Source organism: Seriola aureovittata, chromosome 16 (genome assembly GCF_021018895.1).
Source record: "Seriola aureovittata isolate HTS-2021-v1 ecotype China chromosome 16, ASM2101889v1, whole genome shotgun sequence".
In the NCBI taxonomy this organism is placed as follows: domain Eukaryota; kingdom Metazoa; phylum Chordata; class Actinopteri; order Carangiformes; family Carangidae; genus Seriola; species Seriola aureovittata.
The window spans coordinates 10782510-10801872 of record NC_079379.1 but is presented as its reverse complement, the minus strand read 5'-3'; the positions used below and the strand labels follow the sequence as shown (position 1 = coordinate 10801872).

The following is a 19363-nucleotide window of genomic DNA, read 5'->3' as shown; positions in this document are numbered from 1 at the left end:
ATTGTTGCCATAAAAACAGACAGATCTGCAACACCGGTTGAGCATGTAGTTTACAAATAAAATATTTTTCAATTGCTGAACAAATTCATTAAAAATCAAATCTAACTTAGTAGTTGTTTATCCTTCATTACCAGCTAAGAGTTTCTACTTGACTTCCCCATGGGACCAAGAACCTCTTGGGGAACTTTAGATCTAAATCTGAGTTCTGACCAGAGGAACCTGTGACTAACTCTTGTTCCTGAACAACAGCTCCAGGTGTAAAAAAAACAAAAAACATCTCTGCTCTGAAGGAAGTCCTTTGTTATGGTTCAAGGTGCTGCTTGCAAGGCTTAATATCACTGATTAAGTAAAAACAGTTGGCAAATGGAAAATCCAACTTGTGTCACTTCACAGAACAATGAAGCAAAGGATGCAGCTAGTATTGATATAACGATGAAGTGTTGACATTTGTTGTTGGTGTTTATTGAATGTTAAAGAGCGAAATAAAGAGAAAGAGAGTGAGTGTGGAAACAAGCTGAGAGCACGAGAGAGAGAGAGAGCAGTAAATGAGAGTACAAAGTGAGTTAAAAGAAAAAAAAAAACTTCTCTAAAATACTCTTCACCTGCCAGCAACATGTGGTGTTCACTGATGGAACTATTAAATTATGTATGAATACAGACAAATGCTCCTTCTGCAGTTCTCATTGTAAATAGCAGGGCATCGTTAATGGTTGAAACACCTGCCTACCTCAGCATTGCGGAAAACTTTGAGCATGTCTGTATCAAACGCTTCAACGGTCTTGTAGTGGCCGGTGAGGATTTGCTTCTCGATGGTGCTCAGGTCCAGAGGGTCGGACACCTTCTCGTAGTACTGGCTGTTCCTGATGGCACACAAAAACAACAGGGTTAGTCTCCGCAAATCTGGTTTGCTCACACTAAAAAAAATAACATTTCAAAATTAAATACATCTGAGCATCAGCAAAACTAAGAATAAGTCCATGTGTCTGCAGATAGCATGAGAGTGTTAGTGCCATGAAGCAAATAGAAAGAAAAACAATGAGCTGTTATTTTTTTTGACACAAAGTGATTACTATGAATACTGGACAAGAATCAAAGCACAGGCTGTCACGGCTCAAATGCGTGGCAGAAGATAAACTGTTACACTATGTGGGTGTTGTACACTGATAGAGCAGATAACACATTAACTCTGCTGTCTGGAAAACAGTGAAACATTCTGAATGAGCCAGGCGACATGCGGGTTTGCACTCTTACCTCTTCCGCGATGGAAGGTTCACCAGCGGAGCAGCAAGTGTTTGGCCAGCTGAATCTGAGTTAATGCAAAAGAGTAACATTCATGTCATCATTTTTTAATTACAGAGCCTTATCGTTCACTGAATATTAAACATTAGCATGGAAGCACTGACGGATGTGTTTAACAGGCCTGCTCAGACCTCAGGTCAGCCTAAGGGTCATGTTAATGAAGATATTTAATAGGTAGGCAGGGAGGGTACAAGTTCAGCTCTATTAACACTAAAGATTTACTTTACATTATGGGTCACATAAACAAATTGTTATGCGGCAGTACTGTGATTAAAACCAGCAATAACTGAATTATTGTCTGGCTCTTTCCAATTAATACAACAAAATTACTTTTCTCATTTTAGGTATTATACCAACACTGTTAGCTTAATCAACTTCCAGTTACAGTCAGAATGATCAACAAAGGTTCAAAGCTTCAACACTAGACTAGTGATCGTCACTTGTCTGTCTCCTGTTCTGGACTATATGTGTGTTGAGTGTGTGTGCGGGTTTGTGCATGCCAGTGACTGAGTGAAGGATATGAAACAAACGTGAAACTTCATATAGAGGATAAAAAAAAAAGAAAGAAAAAAAAAAACGGACACAGTGAGAATTTCTTGTCTGTCCGTGCACCAGTGTAAGTACGTACTGTATATTTCTCCACAAAAGAAACTAACCCTTGTAGCTGGTGATCATGTCACAAATCTCCTTGAAGATGTGTGCAAGACGAGCAGTGCGTGTGACTTCTGTGTTTTCCTCAGCAGCGGCGAGTCTCCGAGTACGAACCGACCGTGACGTCTGCAGGGCCGAGAACTGCGTCAGGAACACATCTGGAAACCAGGGATGAACATTGCACGTCACGTTTTTACACAAATTTACTTCACTTCTGATCACATACATTTCAGTTACATGCCCAGCAAGGTGTGCGTAGCATTGCTGCCTTAGCTAACGCGTCTATCACTGAACATTTCAATAGTAGCCACTAAAACTCTCACCTGACTTAATGTTGCCATCGTCACGGATGACTCCTCCCCAGCGTGTATAGATGGACAGGCTGCTGGCGTCCCTCTCTCTCTCACCCTCTCTCTTCAGCAGCTCCTGTTTCTCCCTCATCTTCTCCCAGTTCCTCAGGAGAAACACTCGGTGCTTCAGCACAAAGTTTCTGGTGATTGAGGGAGAGAGGACAGGAGTGTGAAGACAGCTTGTGTCTGTGGGTGGCAACATCAACTCACGCCTGACATGTCAAATGTAGTTTGCTCTCTGATGGATGTTCTTAAATAATTTTAATATTACCATTCTATTAAGGAAGTGCTGAGATGGGGGGGCAAAAATTGCAAAAGAAATGACAAAAAAGATCTGTTTGTTATAATACTATAATCAGTATTATAATTTGCTCCATCCCTGTACATTTGAGTAAGGGTTTCCAGTGTGTTCATTTGTACAAGGTTTACAGAAAAGGAATACAAACTAAACATGACAATAATCACATGTACAAAACATGAGTTGTGTTTCTCTTATGTTTTGCTTGCATGTTAGTTTGTGTGTGTGTTTACCTCTCTCTGTTGGACATGGGCTTCATGAGATGAGGGTAAAACTTGTTGCTGTCACTCGACTCCTCTTCCTGTAGTTAAAGAAAGTTGTATTGAAGTATGCACCGATCTTAATGACACCCCTTCGCTGATTTCTTTCATAACCTCTTTTCAGACTTCATACCCAAAACCACCATGTGTATTACTGAAAGCCTATGTTTAAAATATACCATGATATCAATTTTAGGTCATGAGATTCAGGCCCTAATTCAAAAGTATACCCTTAAAGATATTCTGAGTTACTTTTTTAGACACCTTGTGGCCCACTACTGGTACCTCTGAGACACAGACACATTCATGCCCTACATACACACTGCACCTGATTTTTAACAAGACAGTGCTAGACTTAGACTAATCTTTTATTAACCAGATAACAACAACAGATAACAATAAGATATTAGAAGCAACCATTAAGGACTGTTTTTCTGAGGAAATTTCGCTATAAAAGGTTGCTTTTGTGTCACAATCGGAACTACAAGTGACCTGATACCAAGACAAGTTCTCAATATTTTTATGCACAGTCATCACTCACTCGTTTCTTGAGCTGGTGTTTTGACTTCCTCTTCTCCTTAAGCCGACCCAGCCGCCGAGTCCCTCCCGTCTTCCCAGGTAGCCCGTTAATACGTTGGCTTTTCCCTCCGATGATGCCCCGGCAGCTCTCTGAGCCGCACTTGCAGACTTGCTGTAGAGCAGAGAGAAAGTAAAATCACTGAGTTGTAGAAAGTGAAAAAAGGGTCTTGCTAAATTTGGAGCAGCTGTGATTATAGCTCTCAACAAAATGTTATTCCATGAAGAGGAGAAAATGGGCGCTGGTGCTTCACCTGCTCTTCGGTGTTGAAGGAATGGAAGTTGTAGTCATAGGTGAGCTCAGTGCCGCTGGTGATGTCCTTCAGAGCAAAGAGACCAATTCTGTACACCCCATTCACCGACCTAAGACAGAAGAGTCATAAAAAAACAAAACATAATTAATTACAATAAACTACTATGTGTATGGTCATTTGAAGTTAAAGGAAACTAAATATTTAGAGAGCTATTTCAAGATATTCCTCTTCTCAGTCAAAGTGTGTTCTGACCTGTCAAGGAGGCTGCTGAGTCTTACAGTCACTTTAAGAAAAATAGTTCAAAAATAAAACTTCATATACAAGCTTATTTATTATATACTGGTGGGAAATGTTACCAACCAACACATAATCACTTCTCCTAACTGGTTCAGCTATTATGTAACAGGCACCAGAACACATGCTAGTTCAGCTCACAACAAAATTAATGAAACATATTGTCATTTTCAGGTCCGGCTTTCTGGTCCACAGAGGAAGATTCTGACAATGATCAATGGAGAGCACAATATTTGCTGTAAAGCTACATTTTAGTCTGTTATTCTGAGTGTTTATCCCTGGGTCCAATCCTGAGCTGAGGATCAGAAGTCATACACTGTCTACATCTGAAACAGACTGGAGAGTCGCATATAAAAGGCATAAAAATAACTTACATCCTCTCCACAAAGTCAGGTTTTCAAGTTCCAGTCTTTACTTTAAACGTAATGTTTAAATATTGATGTTAGAAAGACAATTAAATTAAAAGCATTTTAAAATTGGAATAAAACTGAGAAGGACTGTCCCGGTGTAATTTGCTCTATTTGGCAACTGCTCAACACGTTGTAATCCCTATTTTCCTCCTTTCCAAACGAAGCAGTGCTCCAGCCATTCGCCATTCTTCTAAGAATAAAGCGCACTATTCTGTTTGCCAGCCACTTGATAATTTATTCCTTCTATAGGGGTAAAAAGCTGGTTCAGCGCATTGTCTTCAGGCACTACAGCTGTATCTAAGGCCCGGGTGCATGTAATCTCTCTTCTGTGACAAGATGGATGACTCGTCAGGCTTTGTGCTGAAAATCCTCTATCCTTGTGGAGTCTTTTATTTCAGCCCAGCCACTCTACATTACACACACACACGTGGATTTACACATACACAGACCAGTGTCCTACATTATGAGCTGGTCTATGCTTGAGGCCAGAGGGTACAGTTTGATAGTTGAGTCTCTCAAGGTCGTTCGCTGTCCACAATCAAATCCTCTGAGGGTTAAACTGTGGTGATACATGGTGCAGAATCACCATACACCGGCAAACTAGTAAGAAGTAAAAGTAGCGTAAAACCAAGTAGGTTTCACAAAGTAAAGTCAGGCACAGAGAGGCCTGTTCAGCCAGGTCTCTGATTGCAGTGGATTTAGCCATGCTGTGAGAACAATCCCTCAGGAAACCAGTGAATTGTTTTGGCGTGGTGCAAGGCCTTTAAGCCATTTAGGTCTCTGAACACTGGCAGAGTGTGACTGAGGTGATCTCATCAGATTACCACCACACAACCACATTAATAAGGTTGGGGTTTCCAGGCAGAGCTTTCTCATTTACAAAGACATGCACCTGCTACACGTGTCCCTTTTAGAGCTCGTGTAAGGTACCCAAACTAGGACAACACAATATTTCCTAATATTCACAGTGACTACTTATCCGTGTCCTAGGTTAGAGTGGTTTAACTGTACAGCTCTTATAAATCCACACAACTTCAAAAAGCTTCTAAATATAGCCAAGAACTTCTGCCACAATAAGGGAATCTAACACCGAAACCAATAAGGCCACATTTACATGCATTAAAATAAAAACATTTATAATAAGTACACAGGACTTATAGCACGTGGTTAAAAAGTAACCCCCGTTCTCTGACAGCATGAGTAAGGTGCCAAAAATAAAATAGGTGTAGCACAACTTTTTGTGGCTTGGATGGCCTTGTCCCTTTGTTGGAACAGACCAGACCAAAGACACTATGCTGAATATCTTTCTGGCCCATTCTGGTACTTTCACTACAGTCAGTTTGCCTCTTACAGAGAGAATAAGAAATTACCCATCTCACCCGAATCATCAGGCACACAAACGGATAGCAATTAAGTGAAACGGCTTAGATAACGGGCTAGTCTATTTTCCAGTCCGTTGACCTTAAGTGACAGAAGCATTTAGAAAACAAAATACTAAATCATCAAGCTGGAACATTTTCTAATCAGCTTCTCCCACTCTCCGCTCACAACAATCCAGCAAGACTCTCAGCTTCATTTGTTTAACACTGTCTGTCTGTATAATTTACTCTGTCACTGCCGATGTACCTGACAGTTCTTAAATGGTAAAACTTGCTCTTATAGTAATCCTAATGGACGTTGACATTATCAGTTGAGTGGCGCGAGTGAACGCAGTACGCTTTCTTTGTCATCAGTCAAACAAATGCAGTTTACACCAGGTCTGGCTCAATTATCCTCCAGTAACAACTTCTGGCAAGTGCTCATGCTTGCGCCTGAGAAGGCTTAGCCAAATCTGGGTTTTGGTAAGAACCCAAAAAACGCAACAAGGACAACAGTAGGGAACTGGTTTAAAGCTGCCATGACACCCACCACTTCTGCATCTCACAGTTGGGTTCACAGCTGTGGTTTATGAAGCGTGCCTCATTGCCCATTCGGTAGCTGTCAATCACCATGCCGCTATCCAGGTTCAGACAGTAGTGGCCACTGTGGGAGAAGTACTGCTCCATCATGCGACTCCTAAAATGCAGGAGGAAAGAAGCAGTGGAAGATTAAAAGAGAAGCTTTCATCCATTTCCATTTCCATGTCTAAATAAGTCCTGAACTGAGGAAGTCAAACAGGTAGACAGGCAGACACAGAATATACTAACTATTCTGACATCCACATACTTCTTAGGACATGTCTACCTTACAACAAAAATATCTTGCATCAAACATCTCACCTGAACTCCTGTTCGCTAACCACCTCTCCCAAGTACTCAATGATAAACTGTCCAGAGCGGAGAGTTTCCTTGGTGCGGATTCCCCAGCCCTTCCCCTCAGCACGGAATCGCTCCAGACACTGCACCCACTCATGTCTCTGGATGTGCTGGTTGTCACAGTGATCACCACATGGACATGTGCTGGGAGAGCACTCAGCAAAGCTCATCCTGGGAAAAAAAGGCAATTGGAAATATGTAAAATGTCTGTTTCATAACTAAACAAACAATTTCCAGCAACATTCCTGAAAAAAAGCATATGACTAAATCCGAGTGCTGATTGCTGACACATAATACGATTTATACACTTGCTGTCTCTTGTCTTTACCTATTCAGGCAATCATCCAGGCAGCCTTTTTCAGTAGAGGCCTCAGGAGATCTACAGTTGCATGTAGTTGTTTCATAACCAGAGAGAGGCTTCACATCCACATAGACATCTGTGACACAAACAGGGGATTACCATTCCACATTAAAAGTTGTGACCAGCAGTGGCAGCCTTATGTATTTTTAATCCCTGTTTTGCAAACAACGCATTGAACTAATAACACGGACAACAAAAGTCAAAGCAACCAAGGCAACCAATGAAGCAAATATCCCTGAGTCTCGTTGATAAGCAGAGAAGGGGTAACAAAACTGATCAGGTTACATTTTGGCAAAATCCATTGAACAAAGCCAGATACTCACTTGATCTGATCTTTTTATAAAGGGGGACATCAGGCCTCTTGTAAAGCTGAAACACAAAAACCACAAAGGGGTTTAATGACAAAGAAAAATGTTTACGTGGGTGGGCCACTACTGAGGCTGTAACTTTTAAGACTAGCCATCAGCCTTTCACTCTGAGCATGGAAAACCCCTAAAAACAATTGGTGCTAGATGTGATTGATCACCTGATCGTGTTTCCACAGCCATAAGATGTCGTAAGGCAACTGGAAATCAATACGCTTCTGTCTCAGGTACTTCCCTGAAAAAACAAAGCAGGGGAAATTCTAACACAGAAAATAAAATTGAAACATAAAAGAAGAAGGAAGTAATTTTTGACCGCATACATACATCACAGTTATATTCACATACTTTATGTAAATGAGTAGTTCAACCGCTTAATGAAAGTTCTGTCATGTTATCATGGCTGAAAATACAGGCCTTTGGTAACAAAAAAAACGTTCTTTGTTCCTAGCGACAAGTTTACTGAGTTATGTTGATAATTTTGATGCGTAACCCCAGAAACCCTGTGGAACTGGAACAAAAGTTTTTTCTGGCTTATAAGAAGAAGAATGAACTGTTGAAAATGAAAAGTTTATTCAACTAACTGAGAAGTCAAACTTTATACATTATGTCTGCAAAAAGAAAGATGAGTTTGACTGGTCAATCAGTCTGGTAGTAATTACATGCTCAAATCCTGTGCAGTGTAAAGAGTGATCCAATATGAGACTCACCAACATGTATAGGAGCTGGAAACAAACCATACTCGTGTTCCCCAGGTATGTATTCTAGCTTCTCTTTCTTTAGCTGCAGAAGCTGACTCCGGGGACTGCAGGGGGTGGAGAAACAGTAAAATGTAAAGAGAGATTTTAAGCTGCCCACACAAACTGTACATGGCGTGCTTGTATCTATACAACAAAAGACAAGAAGAGTGGTTTTCAGGTATTTTGTTTCTTTGGGACTCACTCTTCAGTCTTGTACACGTCAGAGTAAAGCCCCGCCTTCTGGAACTTCTTCTTTGGAGGTCTTGCTGCTCTCTTCTCCCGTTGGCTTGTTATGGGCATGGGTGGAGCTTGTTCCCTGGAGACGGTGCCTGGGCGTTCCGGGGAGCAGTGGCCATCTGGCTTGCTTTCCATTGAGCTAAAATTAGAACCATGACTTGGTTTCTAGTGACGACTGGACTTAATAAATGTTCCTATATATACAGCACTGAATCCTAACATTAATACTCACTGTGAATCATTGTCTGTGTCCCACAGCTGAGACTCTTGGGTATAAAGGTTAACAGTGTGGTGAAAATTTGCTTACCCACGAAAGTGCTGGAGCTCCTCCTGAGTAAGCCAGCTTCTTCCTGTCCCAGTTCTGGACCTTGCCACCAGGTTGCCCAGGTTCTCCTCCCTGTCTGGCAGTCGCTCCTCAGGCTCTTCTACCTCCCCGTCCTCTTCTTCCTCTTCTTCTTCCTCATCCCCCTCTCGTTCCCAGTGCTTCCTCTTCTGGCCTTTTCTACGCTGTCCCTGGACTACCGACTCAATAGCATCTGTCACAGTATCCCCCTCCCACCCCCTGACCCCTGCTGGCCGTTCTCCCCCTCTGTCCCTGTGCCGAGCCTGATTCAACTCAACAACAGGGGGTGGTGGGGATGGCGGTGGGGAAGGCAACGGGTGTTTCCTGGGACGTCCGGGGCCCCTCTTCTTCACCACATTGTTTCCTGTACGAGCCTGTCTCTGCAGCTTCTTGGCCCGTAGGATTTTGTTGACGTGGTGCAGGCTGTGTTTGGATGGCTGTGCCCGATGGGAGTGGTGGGGCAGGGAGGCATCCAGGCAACAGTCCTGAGAGGGAGAGAGGCAGGAGGAGGAGGCAGAGCCGTGGGAGTGAAATAGAGAAGGTTGGTGATGGTGTTGTTGTCGGTGGTGCAGGGATCCTTCGGGCCCTTCAGGGGTTGGGAGGGCAACAACTCTTGTTTGAATACTCGATGACCCTGGACAAAGACACAACAAATTAATGCTGCATATGAATAAAAGCATACAGCACACATTCTTAGTAGTTGTAAGTTTCCTATCCTTTGACATTACAAGACTCAGCTTCTCTGTGTCTCTCTCTTCTTGATCTTCTTCTCTTCTTGTCTTTTTTCCCTCCTGTGTTGTGTCATCCATACTTTCTCAACCTCTCCCTCGTTCCTCTCCTTGCCTGTCCCTCTATATTCCTACATGTACATCACATCTCATACTGACTCTTGTCTTGTGAGAATGTTGACCACCTATTCCTCCACACCTTCAAACTTATATGAGTCAATTTATTTTCCATTCATTTTCCTTTAACATCTTCATACTCCAACTGCCCCTCTTTCAGTTGACAAAGAAAGAAATGTTATTCCTAAACCATTCTTTAACTCTTCTTGCCGCTAATTAAGAAATTTTCCATGCAAATGTTTAATTTTAATGGAGAGGCTAAAAAATCAGAAGTGTACTAAATTTTGCACCCATTTCTGAGCACTGAGTTAAGGTGGAAAAGTATATTTAGATTACTACATCTATACTATACTAGTTTTATCACGGGTATACAGAAATACCAATATTATCTGTCAGCCATAAATCCATACTCAGTGAAAAAAGGTTGCCCCATGTCCAGCTACCCACAAAGACTAGCCACAATGAAATCAGGGAGCCCACATGTTATCCAAGTTACAGAGTGAGACAGGGTCATGGTGGGAGGACTGATTAACTACCTCGTGACAGTGCACAACTGTTTTAACTACTTCCTGACCCCTGGTCCATTTCCAATGTGCAGCTTGTCATATGTCAACATGCATGGTGTGAAACATGAGCAGTGTTTGGACATGCAGGTTGATCATGGCTTATGTAACAGTCGCTGACGGAAACCTGCTTTGTATTTTCTTTTGTGGACTTGGAAATTAACTATTTAAACCTTCTATTTATCATCTTATTCTTGACTTCCCTCACAGACCTTTTTTTCCCACATCACTCTCTGCCCATCCTCTTCACTCTGTCAGAGTGCACCTATCTGCCTGCATCCTTCCACACTTGTCTTGTGTGCCAGCCCAGTCCCCACCTTTGGCCTCCTCTACCTTCATGATGCAGTCTGCGACCGCTCACTGACCCCGAGTCCTGAGCTCTAATCCAGGATTACCCTGTCTTGGTTTGAACTGCACCATTCTGCCTCTTACAGCTTCCCATCTCACTTACAGCCATGCACATAAACACAGGTAATAGTCACATACAAAACCTACCACTGCTCACACAAACAGACACACAAACCTATCAGTCTTAATCAGGAGACATTCAGAGTCACAATGGTGGAGCAAGTCCACTGCTGAGGCACAGCGTCTTGCATCAGCGGCATAAGCTCTGCCCAGGTGCTGGGGTAGGACTAGGCCTCACATTGTGGGCTTTTGAGGGAAATGTCTACTAAATATAGCATGTTAACAAAACACTCCACCCCTACAGTAAGATGAGCTCTTGTAGAAATGCTACATCAACTGTGGCCAACTGTGGCCTCCACACTCACAGTGAAGCCAGTTTACACATGCTTTTTTTTCCCCAAGACCGTAACCACTAGTAAGAGCTACCAAATGTCAGACAGTGTATGCAGAGGGGATGTCACTGTGTATTTCAAAGGGTCTTTTTTCAATAAAGTAAGTAGCCTGTTCCACTTAGTATGTTCTTTGTTCAGATGAGGGACAACTGAGAGGGCTACAGAGACAGAACTGATCATTTTCCAGTGTTGTTTGATCCAGCCACATCTGAGGTATAGATGGCTCCAGTAGTAACCACTAGACAATTTCTCAATACTACGAAGTCTTCACTGAGCATATATAAAGCAAGATTTGAGAGCCAGCTTGCTGTGTCGTATGGCAACATATGAACTAGTTATTGCCAAAACACACAGTCCTGAAGACAGTGCTGGATCTAACTGATTTCACCCGGAGCCAGTCTCACCACAGCCATGCCAAGCCATAAAGCTAATCAGACATCAACCAATCATATTCTGCCACAGGATTCTTATGCATCTGAACTATTTTTGGAAAATGAATTTGGTGCACTCCAACAACCTTTCACAATGTCAAATTTAATTTCGGTCAAAATATTTCTGTGCTCATCAAAACTCAAAAAAAAAAAAAAAAAAAAAAAAAAAACGAGCTACATGAATGATTCGGGATTTAATGCAGTGAAAGAATGTCCTAGAACAAATAAAAGCTGCTGCTATTGTTACTGGTTACTATACCGTTTTTTCTTTATTTTAAATGATCTCTGCAGATGCTGTTGTATATAAACTAACAGTTTAGCAGTGGATGCTCACTGTAGGCAGCTTATTCATACAGATCACTTTACAATTTAACTCAACCAAATTGGACTTACCCAACTCTCTCCTCTCTGATGATGTTGAGCGGTCTTTCCTCATCGGCCGGTCCATGCGGGAAAAACTGGAGCTCTCTGGGACTACCTCAGTCTTCCTGCTCCTTCCCCCCTTCAGCGTAGTGCGGGTTAGAGCAGAGGCAAACAAATTTGTAAGGTTTGGAGAATCATGGGCTCCAGGCTCTACATCCTCCGTGGGGGTGAGAGGCTCCTCATCCTCACTGTCTGAGCAGCCTGCTGGATCTTCAGCCCGTCCATCTGAGAAGGGACCCTGGCCAGGAGCCACATGACTCCGTAAAAGCTTAGAGTAGTCTGCTTCAGAGCTACCCATCCTGAACCAGGACTCTACAGGGTGGTGGCCTTTTGAGCTACTACCCAGTGCAAGTCTGGAGGGCCCTAGACAAGACATCGAGCTGTCTTTGCGCTTGTACCTTTCTGCAGATGAGGATGAGGAGGAAGAAGGGGAGTTGGCAGAGGTGGCAGCAGCTTGCTTGCTGGCACTGGCACTGGAGGTGTCTCGTCCAAAGCGGCATCGTTGTAGAGACTCTGCCATTCCTAAACTGCCAACTCGCTCTCCTTTCCCTGATGTTCCACTCTCAGAAATCCCTGCGTTAGCCCGGCTCCCTGATCCACTTCTTCCTGCTTCCTCCCTGTCCTCCTCAGCACAGCGCTCTCTGTGTTTGTGTCTGTGTTTGTGTTTGTGGTGCCAGTTGAAGGAAAGCTCAGAGGACATGGGTGGGTACAGGACAGGGGACCTTCCTCCTCCCAGGAACTCCTGCCTAAGCAGCTTATGTTTTTTCTTGTGAAATTTGGAGGGGTTCAGCAGGAGATGTGAGGGGTGGTGATGATGCATATAAGATGTGGGGGGAGGAGGGGGGAAAGAAGGTGAGTGGTGAGAGTGGTGGGCTGGGGCTGTGTGGGGTGACTGGTGGTGTGGGTGGGGATACAGAGCGCTAGCTGTAGGATAGCCTCTGTAATAGCCCAACCCCAGGGGCCCAGAGGAGTAAGGAACGCTGTAGGAGGGGTGGTAGAAGCCTCCACTGGAGAGTGGGAATCCAAGCCCTGGTACAAAGGGAACCTCAGACATGGACTCCCTCAGTTTGGGAGGCCGTCCCCGTTTCTTCTTCATGTCTGGTTTACGAACATAGTGCAATGGGTCACAGGAGTATGCAGGATGAGAGTAGAAGCTGCCAAAGTTAACCCTGAAGATTGTAGGCAGGAGGTCCCTGTGGACATAATGATGTGGAGGAGGGCCACCTGTGCCTCCTATGCCACCACTGGCCCTGTTCCCCACCCCTGGCACTCTGCTTGTTCCTGCTGCTATGCCTATTCCACTGCCGAGCCGGTGCCCTGTGGTACGGTGTGCTATCCGTATTTCACTCAGTCTCACGACAATCTCATCCAGTTCAGCAAGAAAGTCTGGGTCATGCCTGCGGGAGCGCAGCTGCAGGTACTTCTTCTTGCGTTTCCTTTTCTGTCTCTTAAGCTTGTCGTAGCCAGGGCAACCATGGCTGCGGCGTTTACACTTGTGCTTATGTTTCTCCTTGTGTCCCATTAAGGAGGAGGCAGGGGCTGCTGGGTGAGGTCTCCGGGGATCTGGTGATGACCTTGCCCCATGGGGTGACGGAGAGGGTGAGGGATGTTCCATAAGCAAAGTGGAGTGTCGCCGCCTGCCTCTGGAATTAAGGCCCACCCCCGGACCCATAGCTGAACTGATGACCCCTGGCATTAATAATCCACTGCCCATCCCGGGTGGCATCCCAATTGCACCCAAACCACCTGCCCCTCCAGCTTTCTCACCACGGTCAGATGTGCTGTTATTGTCTGTTCCTATACCGCTGTCACTGGGCACTGTCTCCTCACTGTGTGACTCACTGACTGGTGATGGAGTGGCTTCCTTTAGCTCACTGAGGGGGGCAGGGGAGGTGGGATGAAGTGGCCTAGGAGGGGAAAGCTTATGATAATGGTAGTGCTGCCTGTAATGGTGGTGGTGATGATGGTAACCACGGCAAGATGACTTTTTCTGGGAAGCTGCTGTGGCCATAGATGATGACGTGGAACCCAGCCCTGGGTTGCGAGGATTAGGAGCCGAAAAGGTCGGGGGAGGGAAGGAGAATGTGCTGTGGCTATGATGGGAGTTAGAATAGTGAGCATGACCTGCAAAGTGCACTGAGCCTGGTTCAACGAAGCTGGCATCGCTGATGGGACTGTGGCCTCCACTAGACTGTGAGAGGGAGGGGGAGGGAAAGACCTCTGGACCGGAGAGCTGGTGCTGTTGCTGGGACTGTGATTGATGGTGATGGAGAGGAGAAGTGGTGTTTGGGGATAGGAAAGGTTCTGGTGGTGGCGTTGTAGCTGTGGAATTAGCCACTGCTTTTGGTTTACGGCCTCTCCTCTTACCCATATATATTGTGCCCTTTTTACTGACATTAATTTGCGGCCCTAGTTTTCCCCCAAAAGAAGCAGCCAGGGAGGACAATGATTGGGTAGCAGCTTCTACAGAGCCAACCACCCCACTGGTCGTGCCTTTAGGGGTCTCCTCTGGTCTTGGGCCTAACAGGATTTGACTGAGAATACGCTTTCGTTTCACACTTTTCATTTTATTGATCTTGCCTATTATAGTCTTCATGATAAGCTGCCCGTTTCCTTTGCTGCGGAACCGTTTGTCTCCCATGTCTCCTGCCTCTGGAGCCAATGTGGGAGGCTGACCCTCCTGGGGTAAGGTAGGGGGAAGGCGCTTGGGACGTCCACGTTTTCTTGGCATAGGTTTAGGGGGGTTCAGGTCCACCTCTGGGTGAAGAACAGGGGGGTCCTGCTCTTCTTTGGACTTGAGTAAAGATGAAAAGACCTTGGAGGGGGCCAGTTTGTTAGGTGGGTGCCCATGGGCCAGGGCGTCAAGCCTTGGCATTTTGGACTTTGGCCTCCCCCTCTTCTTAGGCTGGGGTGGGAAGAGCTGTGACACTGAACTTTGTGGCACAGGATTTGGTTTGACCTTATTTGGGTTGGGAGGCCTGCCCACTGGTCTTTTAACCGGTGGCATTGGCGTTTCCAAGCTTGAAGATAAAGGCATGGTGGTTTTGCTCTGGTCGAAGGGACTGTCCTGGCCTGTTCTTTGACTCTGCGTCTTGTTCATAATACGGGTCCAACGGGGTTTTCTTCCCCGTCGTTTTTTAAAGGGTTTGCAGTCCTGCTCTGCGGGAGAGTCAATTGATGAATCAGGAGAATCATCTCTAAGAGGTGTCTGTGGGCTTTCATCACCATCTGGCTCTGGTGGAGAAGATGCCCTTTGTCTAACGGACTCCGGGGGGCTGATAGTCCGACCAGGTCGGCTACTATCCCGGTTGGGACTGCGCTTACTTGGACTAGAGCTCTTCCCCCTCTCAACTCGCAGTGACTGATTGTTGATCCCCTTGTCTTTCCCTTCTGGCTTTCCTGTTCCTGTTGTGGGAGGGCACTTGGTTAAGTCTCTGGGGCTGTCCCTGTCCTGCTCTCTCTCACTTGCACTGCTTTCCTCTGCCAGGGCAGGACTCTCACGTGCATGGTGTCCTTGTGAGGGAGCAGGGGAACCCAGGTGACTCACTGCACTCACTGTCCGCTGCTCAACTGATGTGGTGGAAGAGGATGAAATGGGACAAGATGGCAAAGATGTGGTGTGAGGTTGGCAGTGAGCAGAACGTGACTGTGGCTTAGAAATGCTACTGTTGTTGTTGTCGTTGTTGCTGTCCTTTGACATGGCTGACAGGCGGTTATTGCCATAGGTCAGTGCTGGGCTGCTGCTGCGACTACTGCTGTTGCTGCTGCTCATGCTCATGCTGTTGCTGATGCTGTTACCGCTGCTACTTGCTTTCCCACTCCCATCCATGTCCTCCTTCCTCAGTGGTGCTAGGCTGGGTGAATTTTCCATAACACTGTCTTTGTTCCTAGAACCATAGGGCCGACCAGGTGGCCTTGATACAGGAGGTGGTGGAGAAAGGTGGACCATTCTTGAGTATGTGTTCCTATTGGCCAAAGCCCTGTCTCGCTGCTTGGCTGTGGGGGCCATAAAGCCTGAGCTTGGGAGAGGAGGAGCTGGGTCAATCTTTGTGGGTTTCACTGGCTTTGGGGTCTTTGATGGTGGGCATGTTGCTATGAGTTGAGCTAATTTCTCAGTGACTGTGGGTGCTCCCCAGTTTTGGACACCCTTGTCCTTGTCTCTCTGACTTTCAGTGCTGTAGGTGTATTGAGGTGGTTTAACACCTTCATAGCTGGGTTCTTTTGATGCAGATAGTGGTGGAGAAGGTGAGGATGTCCGGGGGTTGAGTTGTGGAGTCTGTGTTTTCTTCACGGAGGGATGTGTTTTACTGTCTGGTGGAGGGCGGTGAAGGTTAAGGGGTCTCTCAGATGTGGTGGTGGTTGCTTTCATGTCTGGCTTTGTATCAGACTTGCAATCCAACTTTGGTGGACCCTGGAAAAAAAAAACACAACAAGATGGCAAGAAATTAATGAAAATGAATAGGTGTATTACACTAAAGATTGCCAAATGTTTTAATTAAATGGATGCAACTATGTTTTTTTTCCTCTAAACACTTTTTTAAGTAACATGCTAAAGTCCTATGCTGATATCGAATGGAGTTGCTAATGGTGCTAATGGTGCTGAACCAACCACATCTGGACACAGACACCCAAAGCTACAATTACAAACTATAAATCAACAATAGGTTTCTTTACTCCTTTACAAATTTCAGTTCATTGGTAAGTTTTTCTGTCAGGGCTGCTTCCTGGGCATGCCCAGGGGGGGAAGTTACACTCAACTCAATAACACTTATCAGGGTCAGATTGGGGACAGAGAGAGAGAGCTAGAGAGAGGGGTCATGCAGGGGAGGGGGTGGAGAGGACGTGGCCAGGCAGAGACAGAGGATAGACGACACAGACGGAGGGAGACCGGAGGGGGCGGTGAGTGATGAATAGAGACAGGCCAACAGAGAACACAAAGAATACTAAAGAACAATTTATGCTCTGCTCTTTATCTGTGCAATAACACGCTGATTACTAGGGTAACCTTGTTGTGGACCACTGCCTTACCAATGACCAACTCATTAACATTTTGAGGAAGTAAGGTAAATAAACAGAAGTCTGCACACAAAATAAATAGAATGCACTTGTGAACATGCTGACTGTTGAAACTGAATGTTCACTTTTGTCAAAGTGTGAATCCATTGCTGAATCAAAGAACATAAATTGAGTTTGTTCAAACTCCTCACCCTTTTTGCTGGAGCGCTCCCATTTACTTGGGAGGGTGACAGGCCGGTAGTGCTGGCAGGAGGGGGAGCAGGAGGAGGTGGTGTAGGAGCTTTAGCAGAGGGGGTTGATGAAGATGATGGGGCTGGTCTGTTGACACTCGGACTCTTCTCCCTCTCTTTTTCCCTGCCATGTGAAGGACTCTGGCTCTGACCACCTGGCCCATCACCTGTAGCCCCCGCACGGTTTCCACGAGCACTGCCTCCTCCTCGCCCTGTATGCCTCACAGTAGCCCTGAAGGCTGGTCGGCACACATAATTCTCCAGGATCTTAGGTGGCTTCTTCATGCGTTTTGCTTGAAGGCCAATCTTAAGTTTGACATTGCCCTCTGACAGGCTGCTCTCTTTGATGGAGAAATGGGACTGGTCACCGCTGGCACCTCCTGGACCACCTGCACTCGCCCCTCCGGTACCAGCTGAGACAGTGACAGCTCCCTCCTTCTCCCTGTCTCTCTTCTTTTCCTCCTCATCTTCTTTCTTTCCACCTCCTCCCTCCTTCTCTCGCTCCCCTGTGGGGGCACCTGAGAGAAGGGGGGGAGGAGTTGCAGTTCCCCCCTGAATTTTCTGATCCATCAAAACCTTCGGGGGTGTGTAAGTTTACTAGGGAGGTGAAGATGTGGATACCAGGTAGGTTTTTTTGTCAGGGGGATGGGATGGGGGTGAAGGGGGAAAAGGGGGAGGGGGATAACGGCGAGGGTGAAGCTCTCCTTGTTTTGAGGTGGCTTCTGTCCCTTCCTCGGCTGTCCAGCCCTCTTTCTCCGTCCTTCAACTGTAGGAGTAAAGACAGGTAAAGCAAGGAGAGAGAAGGAGAGGGAGGAGGGGGCAGACAAAAAAGAATTCCACATTAGTCACTGCAACACAGAACATCAATGAGACACTTAAAGTTTTAAACAGTGCCCTACAAATGAGAAGTATAAAAAGTCTTATAACGGGTGATGGCGCAAAGCAGATGGAGGGCAACAGTTTTTATCATCTGTTTGGTTAGAGGTTGTCCTTCATCCTGTCTGGGTGACTTTTTATGGTGTATCCGTCCTCACAGATTACAACAATCTGTGACCTATTTACACAGCCAAGGATTTTCTACCTGAGAAATGTAACCTTAGGCTCAAGGACTCTACGTTGTCAACCTGAGAACTACGAAGCCCACAACATCCAAAGTCAATCGTTAATCCCACAGTGCTGCCACATCCCCTGAGGTGTGACAAGATAAGATACCAAATGAGCAATCCCTTAAATTCCCTCATTAGCTGCAGTGAAAACGTGCCCATGATAGTGGTATACTGCTCTTACGCTACGCTAGCGCAGCAGCAGCAGCAGCACAGAGCAGCATGTTTCTTAATTGTGCTCCTTAGAGGACAGCCCAATTCAATGAAGTTGTCTACAGCTCCCCGTGGCCACTGAGTGATTTAATGTGGATTCGCCCCCAAGCAGGTGCTTTCTCTGGGTGAAGTCATTTGGAGGCAACTCAGAACTGTGACCTCAGCACATTGGGCCCTCTGGGACTAGACAGAGGATACAGCCGCCTTTCCCAGCCTTCGCCAGGAGCAAATGAGAGTGAGTGATAGAGCGTCAATGTGCCGGCGGTTTCTCTGCGCCCTACATTAGTGGAGAGCACTAAAGGAACCACTTAATGGAGCCTCAAGAAAGTCATACACGTCATCATCAGTAAAGCATCACAGCAAAATAAAATAAAAAGTAATCGACCCTACACAGAGTCTTAGACCATGTTTGTTTTGGGTTGTGACTGTGGAAAACAGTAGTAGAGATTTTTTTTTTGTTGAACCACACAGCAAATGCAGCCAAATTTTTTGGAGTCTGGCCTGTACTTCCCCCACGCCCTCTTTCTGTGTTTACTTCAATTACTCACTCCATTTCGCCTCAAAACTGCACTCCCCCTCACTACACATACCACTCTCAAATCACACCTCCCTCTTTTCTTTAACACTCCATCAATCTCTGGTTTCTTTCACCGTTTTCTTTAAGCTTTTCCATCCTCTTCCTCCTGTTTCGCAAACTTGGAAAGCAGTAGTACCAGCACACAAACTAAACATTGTCACTGTGTTCCTACTTTAATCAAAAACACATTTAAACCACCGCCAGCCCTGAACTCTGTTCCCTGTATCCTTCTTACGCACAGCGACAAATGCTCTCCTCATTCTTTTATACTAAGCGCTTGCAGTGATACTAGCTGCTTCCGCTGCCTGACAGCAGCAATGCCAAAAATAAAGCCACTGTAGTACCAAACTCTGTGAGAGGCTACTGACACAAGTGTGGAGAAAAGCCTCCCGGAGAGTCAAAACATTCCTCTCACCTCTAACAGGCCAAGTCA

At 45.5% G+C, this 19363-nt stretch overlaps 1 protein-coding gene across 3 annotated transcripts in view; it reads right to left on the bottom strand.

Moving 5' to 3' along the window:
• Window positions 1-19363, bottom strand: part of ash1l (ash1 (absent, small, or homeotic)-like (Drosophila)) — a 29648-nt gene that overhangs the window by 7647 nt on the left and 2638 nt on the right. For all 3 annotated transcript variants that reach the window (XM_056398777.1, XM_056398776.1, XM_056398779.1), the window contains exons 3-19: window positions 16999-17803; window positions 11762-16202; window positions 8694-9363; window positions 8352-8525; window positions 8120-8214; window positions 7574-7647; window positions 7371-7416; window positions 7015-7123; window positions 6651-6857; window positions 6301-6447; window positions 3689-3797; window positions 3400-3549; window positions 2832-2899; window positions 2274-2440; window positions 1956-2108; window positions 1252-1306; window positions 728-860 (exon numbers count right to left, since the gene is read on the bottom strand). In XM_056398777.1, the coding sequence (XP_056254752.1) occupies window positions 728-860; window positions 1252-1306; window positions 1956-2108; window positions 2274-2440; window positions 2832-2899; window positions 3400-3549; window positions 3689-3797; window positions 6301-6447; window positions 6651-6857; window positions 7015-7123; window positions 7371-7416; window positions 7574-7647; window positions 8120-8214; window positions 8352-8525; window positions 8694-9363; window positions 11762-16202; window positions 16999-17607 (7407 nt within the window). In that variant the 5' untranslated portion in view covers window positions 17608-17803. The remainder of the gene's footprint in view (window positions 1-727; window positions 861-1251; window positions 1307-1955; window positions 2109-2273; window positions 2441-2831; window positions 2900-3399; window positions 3550-3688; window positions 3798-6300; window positions 6448-6650; window positions 6858-7014; window positions 7124-7370; window positions 7417-7573; window positions 7648-8119; window positions 8215-8351; window positions 8526-8693; window positions 9364-11761; window positions 16203-16998; window positions 17804-19363) is intronic.